The 12,261-nt window shown below is 46.0% G+C and overlaps 1 protein-coding gene across 1 annotated transcript in view; it reads left to right on the top strand.

Moving 5' to 3' along the window:
• The first annotated feature begins 3,088 nt into the window (after positions 1–3,088).
• RPS6KA6 (ribosomal protein S6 kinase A6) overlaps positions 3,089–12,261 on the top strand; it is a 57,679-nt gene continuing 48,506 nt past the window's right edge. Inside the window, exon 1 of the mRNA XM_066639901.1 lies at positions 3,089–3,162. Coding sequence (XP_066495998.1) covers positions 3,136–3,162 — 27 coding nt within the window. The 5' untranslated portion in view covers positions 3,089–3,135. The remainder of the gene's footprint in view (positions 3,163–12,261) is intronic.

The raw sequence follows: 12,261 nt of genomic DNA on the forward strand, positions 1-12,261 counted from the left end.
GGGCTAAACTTAGGGATGAGTCTACACAGGTTACACATCAGGATATTGGCCTTGAATTACAACATGCATTCTTAAAAAAAAGAAAGAAAGTCTAGAAAAAGAAAAGAAATTACCAATGCAAATGTTACCACATTTATCATTATAATATTTACTAATTTACCTAAACAGTCAATATTATTTATCTAAAATTATCTATCCAGTCATAAAAAGGCTTCCAATATCTTCTTATTCTACTTATATCTCTTTCTTTCATTCTTTCTGTTAAGACATCCATTTCTGCTATTTCATAAATCTTATCTATTAATTTTTCTCTAACTGGAGCGTCTATAGATTTCCACATTTGCGCATATAATATTCTTGCCTCTGTACTAATATGTACAATAAGGTATTTCTTGTGGTGTTCTTTAATTTCTGATGTCACGTTTAGGAGGAAAATATTTAGTAATATTCACCCATCTATCTCAGAGAGTAGTGGAGGGGGGGGGAATTCTGTCCAATTTGGCTTTCAGCCTGTATACATTTGTTGTGATGTGTAGATCTGGCTTTTGGCATACCACGCTTCCTTTCAAGTGTTTATGGTTGCCTGGTAACAACTGAGGGCCCAATCCTATCCAACTTTCCAGCACCGGTGCAAGCAAAATGCAGCCCCAAGGTAAGGGAACGAATGTTCTGATACCTTGAGGAGGCCTCTGTGACTGCCTCCCCACCACAGGATACAGTGCACATCCCATTGGCATGGCCACACTGGTCCTGGAAAATTGGATAGGATAGGGCCCTGAATGTTGGTGCTATGGCCTGTGACTTAAGGAGAATTCCCCATTGGAACAATCTGCAACACACACAGGACTCAGCATTATGAAAGCTACTTTGAACAGAGCACAGAGCCAGTCCCTCATTGTTTTCTACATACTCTGAAAAGTCTAATGTTGAACTTTTGCCTAATACTTCTCTCCCTTATGTCACACATTATTTTAGAGGAGTTGGTAGTTGTGTAAGCCTTGTAACACACTGTGGCTGCAATCCTAACCACAGTTTCCTGAGAGTAAGCCCCATTGAACAAAATAGGACTTGCTTGTGAGTAGACCTGCTTAGGATTGTACCCTGTGTAAGTCAGCGTGTTGCAGAAATAAAAAAGTGTCTTGTGGAAACTTTAAAAAAAATTAAATTTATTTATCTTGGCATAAACATCCTTGGACCAGAGTCTAAACCTAACAAAAATTATTGGGGACCCGCAGTCACAAACACACTTGGAAATAAGATGCATTGAGCACAGTGGGGCTTACTTCTGAGAAGACACGCACAGGATTGCACTGCTGAGCTTTCAAAGATGCCATAGTACAAGCCTCTTGCCGTTGTTTGTGGCTGCAATCCTATCCACCAGTGTTTCTCAAACTGTGGGTCAGGAAATACTAGGTGGGTAGCAAGCCAATTTCAGGTGGGTCCCCATTCATATCAATGTGTATTTAACTTTTAATCTATTGGACTTGATGCTATCATGGTTTGGGATTGCATTTGGGGAAATGTTACAGATCTGTATTTTTCACAGGCTACCATGTATATTCTTTTAACAGTGATAGTCAATGGGGTAAGGGTGGGTAGGATGGCAGCCTTTGGGATGTTTGGATAATTTCTTTTTAAAAGAGATCAGCAACTGCTTGGGAAGTTTGGGAGGGTTCTTTTTATCTTTAATAATTTTTTACTTGATTGGATTTCATCATATTGGGGTGTTAAAAAATTTCCTTCCTGATGATGTCACTTTTGACCATGACATCACTTCCAGGTTAATGACATCACTTTCGGTGGGTCCCGACAGATTGTCATTCTAAAAAGTGGGTCCTGGTGCCAAAAAGTTTGAGAACCACCATTGTATAGATACTTCTCTAAGAGCAAGCTCCGTTGGAGAATGACCAGGTAGATTCTGCACAGCCTCACAGAGAGAGAGAGGGACTGTGCATTACAGTTGACTGAGGGCCCAGTCCTATCCACCTTTCTAGCACTGGCGCAGCCATGATGAAGCCCCGAGGTGAGGGAACACACATTCTCATGCCTTACGAAGGCTCCAGTGACTGCCCCTCCAGCAGAATGCAGCATCCACCCCACTAGCACAACTGCACCAGCACTGGAAAGCTGGATAGGACTGGGCCCTGTGACGTACTGTCCTTGTCATTGTAGTCATGTTAAATGACATGTATGTATGTATGTAGCAATTTCAAATGACCTGTATGTATGTATGTATGTATGTATGTATGTGTCAGGTTAATGACCAGTATGTATGTACATATGTATGTATGTGTCAGGTTAAATGACCTGTGTGTATGTGTGTTGTCATGTCATGTATGTTGTCGTGTCAAATGACCTGTATGTATGTATGTATGTATGTATGTATGTTGTCAGGTTAAATGACCTGTGTGTGTGTGTGTTGTCATGTCATGTATGTCATGTTGTCATGTTGTCATGTCAAATGACCTCTGTGCTCTCATGTATGTATGTGTGATGTCATTTTATATCATGCGTGTTGCCAGGTCAAATGACCTGTAGGTATGGATGTATGTACGATGTCACGCCATGTCATGGGTATGCATGTAAGGTGTCATGTATGTTGTCCTATGGAACGACCTGTGTGGCTGCTTCCCCGCTGCTCCCGCAGAGCCAGTCCAGGGAGGCCTTAATTCAGTTCTCCCAATAAGATGCTTTATGTAACAGCGAGGGGAGGAAGAGGAAGGGGGAGGGGCAGGGGCGGGGGCGGGGCGTGCACTGACGTCATGGCCGCCGACGTCACCCCTCGCAGCCCACGCAGACGCTGGCGTCACGCCCCCTCCCCCTCCCGCGGGGGATTCTCCTGGCGAGTGACGTCACCGCCCCCTCCCGGCGGTGGGCGGGGGCAGGGAAGGGCCGCCCCCCGCCCGCCCGCCCGCCTGCTGCCTGCCTGCCTGCCGGGGCGCAGCGGCGGCGGCGGCGCGGAGGGCTGACGGAGGGACGCCGCGCTCCCCGTCCCGTCCGGTCCCCGCGGGGGGAGCATGAGCGGCGCGCGCCCGGGCAGGGCCGGCGCCCGCAGCCGCCGACATGGTGCCCTTCGCGCCGCCGGAGGGCGCCGACCAGCCGCCGCCGGAGCCCCGCGCGCAGCCCGCCGGCCTCATGGACGTCTCGCCCGCCGGCGCAGAGGTGAGCCAGCCGCCGGCCGGGCCCCAGCGGGGGAGGCGGCCTCGCGCAGACCTGCGGCCGCCCCCCCGCCGCCCCCTCGCGCGCCGGGCTCTCCCCGTCCCCCGGCCGCCCCGCCCACTCAGCCGACCCCCCCGCTGGCCCCCCAGCTGCTCCTCTCAGCCGCCCCCCCTCAGTTGGTCCCCTCCTGGTCCGCTCAGCCAACCCCCCAGCTGACCCTCCCCCAGCTGCTCCTCTCAGCCGACCCCCTCCGTTGGTCCCCTCAGCTGGTCCCCCCCAGCTGGTCCCCTTAGCCAACCCCCCCTCAGCTGACCCTGGTGCCCCTAAGCTGCTCCTCTCAGCCGACCCCCCTCAGTTGGTCCCCTTAGCCAACCCCCCCCACTCAGCCATTCCCCTGCTGGTCCCCTCATCCTCCCCCCTTCCTCCCCCCATCATCCTCTCCTCCTCCACACCCCCTTTCCACCCATGGCACTTGCTCTTCTCAGCCCTGAACTTAGTCTGCCTGTTCATCTTTTTTATTCTCCCCCCTTCGCTGCTGCACTCCCCTTCCCTGCCCCCCACACTCATGGCACCTTTCAGGGGTGCATTAGGTGCTTTTGGGTGCATTGGGATTCAGGGGGTGGTCCTGGAGGCCAGATGGAGTCTTGGCTGCAGCCCAAACTTGATGCCACCCCTGACCGTAGATAGGGGAAATGAGGTCAGAGTAATTGCGGTGTGTGCCAGGACTTGCATGGCACCCCCATAACCCTGACCCCATTTCCCCTACTTGTTCCCAATCCCCATATCCCCCCCAGAACTGTTGATCTTGCTGTATCCCCCCCTACTTAGCATCTTTTTCTCCACATCCCAACCTCTTCATGAGCTATTATGAGGAAGCTTTTTAGTTGTTCTAATTAACACTTGCTTGCAAGGGTCTCGCTTTTTGGGGGGGGATGTAGCGCAGATGCCATCCCTGGCAACTCCAAGAAGGACAGAGAAAACTACCTGATAACCTGGAAAGTCACTGCAAGTCAGTGAAGACAGGTACATACTCAGCCAATGGCTTGGTATAAAGGAGCTTCCTATTTCATGCACACAGAGCATACCCTGACAATGCTTTCAATGCTCTCTCTAGTCATGATAGTTCTTCCACCTCCCTTGGGGTCCCATCCTTTCCAGTTTTCTATGCTGGTACAGTAATGCCAGTGGGGTGTGCACTGCATCCTGTGGTGGAGGGTCACTCACTGAGACCTTCATAAGGTATGGGAACATGTGTTCCCTTACCACTGGGCTGCATTGTGGCTACCCTGGAGCTGGAAAGCTGTATAGGATTGAACCCTTAGGCTGCAATCCTAAACACACTTCCCTGGGAGTAAGCCCCACTGAACACAGTGGGACATACTTCTGAGTAGACATGCATAGGTTTGTGGTGTCAGACCAGATAGATTTTTCTCACACAATTGTGGTTTGTCTCCTTCCCTTCCCTTGACAGTTTTAGCCCAGCTCTTGATTATGTCTAGTCCTCTTGTCACCTTCAGCCTATGCTTAGTGCAGTATTTCTCCAACTGGGTTTGGAATCCACTGGGTGGGTCACAAACCAATTTCAGGTGGGTCCCCATTCATTTCAATGTTTTATTTTTAAAATACTTGATGCTACCATGGCATGTGACTGCATTTGGGGAGATCCGTACTTTTCACAGGCATATGTTTTTAACAATGATAGGTTTACAATGGGGCTTACTCCTGGGTAAGTGTGGATAGGATTTCAGCCTAGGATTGTTAAAAAAATTTTCCTGCTTGATGATGTCACTTCTGGTCCTGACATCACTTCCAGTGGGTCCTGACAGATTCTCATTCTAAAAAGTAGGTCCTGGTGCTAATTGTGTGAGACCCACTGGCCTAGTGATTCCTCTGCCCCTTATTCCCCTGCCAGGTGATTCCCAACTACAAGGACTGATGCAAGAACCACTACCAGGGTAGAGGACACATGCAACAAAGTGCTGGGACCACCTTGCATTCCCATCCTTGGGATGGAGGCCTTCCCATTTCTATGCCCTTGCTAACAAGAAGACACTTCCCTGTCATTGTCACTGGCTGCAGCAGGAACCCTAATAGCACATGCATTCACACCTACCTTTGAAATAAAGTACCCTGTAGTTCAGTGTTAAAGCACCGCAAAGAGGAGCATAAAGAACTACTCGTTATTTCACTGTGTGCACGCGCACTAAGATGAAACATTTTTGTGGTGGAGAAAGATGCAATAGAATTATGGCGTTCCCCCCTTCTCTTCCCCCTTCCTAGCTATTTCAGACTTCTTGTTTGAACAGGCCCCCAGAGTGCAGGTGTCCCTTTTGTCTTTGTCCTTGAGCTGTCTCCTCTACTAGCCCTAATGACCTGGAAATTCCAGCCATATTTTCAGTATCAGTCCTGCCAGGGTGATGCAAGCATTCCCTTTTCAAAAATAAGGGGTGTGGTGGAATCTGTCAACTACCTGATTTAGAAGTAGACTTTAGGGTGCAATCGTATCCAATTTTCCAGTGCAGCTGTGGAAATGGGGCATGTGCTGCATCCTTTGGTGAGGAGGCCTCCTCAAGGTAAAGGAACATTTATTCCCTTACCTTGGGGCTGCATTGCGGCTGCACCAGTGCTGGAAAGTTGAATAGGATTGGGCCCTTAGAAGGATGATACTACTGATGTTCCCTTCTGCAGTACTACTTTGAGGCATCAGCTACAAAATATGTGGGTGGGGGGGGTTTGTTTATTTGTTGGCCTGTTGTTTCCTGGTTTGTTACTACCAACCACCTCACCCCATTTATTTATTATACTTATAACCTGCGTTTCTTCAGCAAACCTAAAAGTGATGTACAAGGGGGACCTTAGCTTTAGTAAGGTCACTGCATCATGTACCTTCAGTGTATAAACTCTGGCCAGATGCAAGGGAGGTCACCCGGATGCTGGTCTCTTGTTATCTGGTGTGCTCCCTGGGGCATTTGGTGGGCCGCTGTGAGATACAGGAAGCTGGACTGGATAGTCCTATGGCCTGATCCAGCGGGGCTGTTATGTTCTTATGCTCTTTTCAGTTCTATATCTCTGTTAAGTTACCTGCACTTTGGCTCTCACTTGTCCTTGGAGGATCTGAGAACCTACACTATGTGGTTACTGTTTCTAGGCCAAGGAGAAAAGAGCAAACCTCTTGCCTTCTCAAGGGCTCATTTATTATGGAAAACAACCTGTGCAAGGTTACACCTTACAAGTTGTTGCTCAGGTGAATGGAGATGGCATGTTTGCGCATTCATCTGGAGCGTACGGTACTGTTGTCAGGATATTGGAAAATGCCACGGCATCAGGATCCTCTGTGTTCATTTCTAGCCTGTTACAGCTTTTGTTAGTGTGGCTTTTGTTCTGTTTTAGTGGCTTAATTCTTGCAGCCTGACTGCTGACTCTTTTCCCTGCCCTAGGCCTCATCAGAGATTTCGTTAAACAAACACGCTAGACGCATCAATTAGTGACAGTTCCAACAAGGCCATGCCTCGTTTATAAAAACTAAAATCAAAAATATTTGATTGCAGTTTCACAGCAAAAATAAGTAACAACCTCAGCAAAAATTTCTTTAAATATTGGCCATTTATCTTGGCACCTCCCTAATCCTAAAATGACTATTGCTGGAAATTGAGTTCATACTATGTGTTCTAAAAAACCATACTGTGCAAATAATCATATTCTAGTACAGAGTGCTACATGATATTCAAGTATTTATGCTGTAATAATATAAACGAGTTCAGACTTTGAGCTAGACCCCAGGTTTCTGGAATTGGCAAATGAGAGCCTGAAGTATTGCATATATGCCTTAAACCCTAATTTACATGCTATGCTAATGAATGATCTTATCTAGATACAGTTTCAGAAAACTGGTCTGACTTGCTTCTGGCTGTACTACAAGGTTTGTGTGTGCGAGTGTTTAAAGATGGTCTTTTTAATGGTCTGCTTCTATTACAGGTTAAAGAGAATTGGGGTTTTTAATGTTGTCAGCATGTTAGGAAATACGTTGAAAGTTTAATACAGTACTTTTTGGGGGTAGGGTCTTAAACAAAGTCCGATTCTCTGCATGCTACTTCCAAGTGAACATACTGTGAGCTAGTCCTATATGGTTTGATGGTCTTAACTCTCAAGTAAGCGTACAAAAGATTGTCAGTGGGATTTAAGCAGTCTGACTGTTGCAGGATTGTGACCTTGATGGTTCTATGCTTCTCTGTTTGTGTGTGTTCATAGAGTGCTGTTCCTGAGCACTGTAATTACTTTGCATTTTTCCATTATAGCTGTATGCGCTGAAATATTTCAGTGATTGAATGCTTAATCGTGGTCTCGATGCCTTGGTAATTTAGGAAAATACTGTAATAAAATTGCATTATTGGTTATCTAAATAAAAATTCTGTTGCCTCTAGTGTGCTGAAAATTGGTGTTTACGCTCAGAATTGTTTAAAATATAACACAGCATTGTTATGGATTAGAATTACATTCTTAATTTTAACCTTTTTTAAGGGTTTTAAGAACCCCTGAGAAATATGGCAGGTTATTAGCTTTTGTTCAAGTATTGCAGGGTTACTTCACCTAATGTGTGGCACAGTTCTGGTGATAGTTATCATCCTCTTAAAGCTGCACTGGGAACAAATGGGCAGAAGGTCAACTGGGCTGTCTGGGCTACCTGCCGGTTCCCTTGCTCTCAAGTCAAGGCACAAAACTTTGCTAAGGGAACCTTTGGGGGGTTAAGGTTGTACTGCTTCCTATTGGTTTTCTGGGTAGCCTGCTTTATCTACACTGAAAGTTCAAATTGTGGAAGTGTCAGAAGATGTTGCAGTAGGAAGGATGAGCCGTGCAGCCTCTCTGTGCCCTCCTCCTGATCCTTCCCTACTAATTGTGGATCCCTGGTGAGGTCTGGCTTCTGTTTGGAGAACTATGGTATTTAAACTCTTTTCTTGATCAGAAACCTCTTAGCACGATTATGTGAATACTTATACAGGATCTCTTTCCTCCATGCTTCTTGTACCTGACTTCAGCCTCCTACCTGCTTACACAATTGGTCTTAGAAAGGTATTAAGGCAGTGATTTTCGACCTTTTTTGTCTCATGGCATATTGACAAGGTACTAAAATTGTCAAGACACACCATCAGTTTTTTGACAAATGACAAGGCACACCATGCTGTTGGGTGGGGCTCACATCCCTCAATGGCCCTACTCTCCCCCAAACTCCCCATACCTGCAACGCTATTCGTGGCATACCAGTGTGTCATGGCACAGTGGTTGAAAATGGCTGAGTTAAGGTAATAAATGCAAACAATTCAGTTATAATAGATCGTTTACCTGGATTCACCAATATATGAGTTCTGGAGTTTCATGTGAAATGCTAGGAAATAGTAGTTTTTGAAAGATAACAGTCAGAGATTTGCATGTGAAATCAGTTTTGTGTGTTAGTTTTGCGCACATGCTATTGATGTGATATGAAATTGTTGTCTGGGTTCTGTTGACAGTCAGTGCTGGGAATGCTTTGAAATTTAAGGTTTGTTTAGAAGTCTTCATTGTAAACTGAGCCAGTTAACTTATTCCTTTGTTTTGCCATACAACTAATGTATAATATAGAAATGACATACTGTAGTTTTCTATGGTAAAGCTGTGGAACTACTGAAGTTACTTTAAAGCTTAAGGATTTTACAGCCCAATCCTAACCTGCTTTGGCACAGCTGGGCCAAGTGGCTTATGCTGTATCCAGCATTGTTTAGGAGCAGGCTGTAGATCTACTTGGGGTAAGGGGATATTTTTCCTCTTTTACCCCATGTTGAGCCCCAATAATAATAATAATAAATAATAATAATAAAACTTCTTTTATATCCCGCCCTTCTCCCTAAAAGGGACCCAGGGCGGCTAACAACATGTAAAAAAACACATTTAAAAACATAAATTCAGACAAATTGCAGATAAAAATATTAAAAACACATTAACAGAGACCTTAAAAAACAGTAGTCAGATTAAGAATTAAGAATTGTCAGATTAAGACAGAATAAAAAGAGTACAAAAGAGCAAGTCACCGAGGAGTCAGGCCTGTAAAAACTACAAAATGTGTAAAAAAATGTTAAAAAAACCAAAGAATCAGAAGGCTTGAGTAAACAGCAGTGTCTTCAGGCCTCGCCGGAAACTCTCCAGAGAGGGAGCCATTCTCAAGTCAAGGGGAAGGGAGTTCCATAATGTTGGTGCCACTACCGAGAAGGCCCTATTTCTTGCAGCCGCCCCCCGGACCTCCTTGGGTGGCAGCACTTGTAAAAAGGCCTTCTCTGATGACCTGAGAGGGCGAGCCGGATTGTACGGGAGTAGGCGGTCTCTAAGATATCCTGGCCCAGAGCAGTATAGGGCTTTAAAGGTCAAAACCAGCACCTTGAATTAGGCCCGGAAACAAATGGGCAGCCAATGTAGCCCCCGGAGAAGCGGACTGACAGAGTTAAACCGTCTAGCTCCAGAGACCACACGGGCTGCCGCATTCTGCACTAGTTGCAGTTTCTGAACCGTCTTCAGGGGCAGCCCCACATAGAGCACGTTACAATAATCTAACCTCGATGTCACCGTGGCATGGATCACCGTGGCCAGGTCTGCACGATCCAAGTACGGCCGCAGCTGGCGCACCAGCCGAAGCTGAGCGAAGGCCCCCCTAGCCACAGCCGCCACCTGGGAATCTGCTCAATGGGGCTATTCAGACCTGCTCCACCTATTTCGGTGGTGCAAGCCCGAGAAGTCCCATGTAGGGCTTCCAAGACTGGGAGGGAGGACAGGATATGGTAGAGGCCTCCTCTACTGATTCTGCCACTCTGCCAGGCCTGTGCCCTCCCTGCCTCACCACCTCCGTTCCACCCTGCCCCCACATGGCACAGCACTTGCACATGCCTGATCTCTTCTGATCTCAGGAGCTAAGCAGGGTCAGGCCTGGTTAGTACTTGGATGGGAGACCGCCTGGGAATACCAGGTGCTGTAGGCTTCTACCATAGTCTTTCGAGACTGAAGGTTGCCAACCATTTGCCTCTGCCAGTGGCTGCGGGTCAGGATACAACATGGGCACAGGCCTTCCCACTGGCACTGCTTGCATGCTTTATGGCACATTTGCTATGTCTAGTGCTGGTGCAGTGGCTGTGCGCTGGCACTAGTAGAGAACAGTCAGTGTCCCTTCTCAAGTGTTGTCAGATCAATAATGGAGCTCTACAAGTGACTTACTAGAACCGTTCAGCCTTTTAGTATTCTGAAGGCATTATTATTATTTTATTAATATATTGGTTTTCAAAAAAGTTCACAAAGCAACTTGGAGACAAAATCAAAGAAATAAATGGCTAAATATATGTTGCATGCTCTTTAAATTTAGAATTGGTGTTTTTAACAAGCAGCAATTTTTGCGTGTTTAGATTTGTTAGCATTTCTTAGTTTTATAGATTATGCTCAGACTTTTACTCAGTGTCTTCCAGAACTAAGATTTGCACATGGGAAACTGCTTGTTCATTCTTTTGAAGTTCACAAGGAAGTCAAATGCCAAAATAACACAGTGGCCTGAAATAAAATTATTCAGCCATAACAAAAGGGATGTTTACTTAGGACAATGCTGTTGAATTTGGAGACAGCAAATATTGCCATGAATATGAATTGAGCATTGCTTTGGCTAGGTCAATGCTTCTTTTGTGTGTTTTCATTGTTGAGTTGGTGAGAAAGAAGAATGAATCCTTAGCTGATCAACTCGGTTGCTACATTCATTATCTGGCTGAAATCGGTAATTTAAGTTCCTTTCAAAATTTGTCTTTATCTAGGTTGATTCTGTGAAACTTGTTTTCATTTAACTAGTTTAACTCACTAAATATAGAACCCACTTTATGAATGGAGTTGTGCTTCCCAAAGAGTACTGTGTGCACACAAGTGGGCTGTCAGGAATTCAGCCTTTCTATCATCATATATTTGACAGTATCTATATATCTGTTGCTAGCAGTAATTACTACATTTTTGGAGGTTTACCTATGTGCTATAGTTTGAAAGACGATCTGTTTTCTTTGCAATGATACCATTCGGTGTTGGAATCAAAGACTTGTGGTTGGATGGGGGAATATTTCTAAATAGAAAAAAAATATTCTTGAGAGCTAGTATGCTGTGGTAGCTAAGAGACTGACAGCCCAATCCTATCCACACTTTCCTGGGAGTAAGCCCCATTGACACTAATGGGACTTACTTCTGAGTAGACATGCGTAGGATTGGGCTGTGAAGGCCCAATCCTATCCAACTTTCCTGCACTGGTGCAGCCACAGTGCAACCCCGAGGTAAGGGAACACGTATTCCCATACCTTAAGGAGGCCTTTGTGACTGCCTCCCCACTACAGGATTCAGTGCATGCCCCCTTGGCACAACTGCATTGGCACTGGAAAATTGGATAGGATTGGGCCCTGAACTGTGAATTCAGAGATCCCCGGTTTGAATCTTGCCTCATGAAATCCTTAGGTGGCCTTAGACCAGGGGTGTCCAAAGTTTTTGGCAGTAGGGCCACATTGTCTCGTAGACACTGTGTCAGGGGCCGGGGGAAAAAAGAATTAATTTAAAATTTAAAATTTGAATAAATTTGCATAAGTTTACATAAATGAATATATTAAAGATGAACTTGTATGAATGAATGAAGGTCTTACAATAGCTCAAGGCCTATAAAAGGCTTTGCACAAAGCAAGGCTGGCCTTTCCTTTGCTGCAGCTACTGCATCACAGACGTGAAACAACAAGCAGTGGAGGGAGTCCTCATCCCACAGCTCACGCGAGAGGTCAAACAGTCTCCCTCAAGCTGAGAGCAGTTGCGTTGGGCCAGTGTGGGCTCCAACAAATCTCTGGAGGGCCAGAGGCTCATTGGAGACTGGGGGCTCCCTGAGGGCCGCATTGAGAGGCCTCGAGTGCCGCAAGTGGCCCCAGGGCCTGGGTTTGAGCACCCCTGCCTTAGACAAACCATTCTATCTCAGACTTGGCTACAAATTGGAAACAGTAATACTTGCTTACCTTACAGAGTTGTTGTAAGGGTTCCATCAAGACAACGCATATGAAGCACTTTTATAAGTTTGGAAAGGACTGT

The sequence above is a fragment of the Tiliqua scincoides genome, chromosome 12 (assembly GCF_035046505.1).
Source record: "Tiliqua scincoides isolate rTilSci1 chromosome 12, rTilSci1.hap2, whole genome shotgun sequence".
Lineage (NCBI taxonomy): Eukaryota > Metazoa > Chordata > Lepidosauria > Squamata > Scincidae > Tiliqua > Tiliqua scincoides.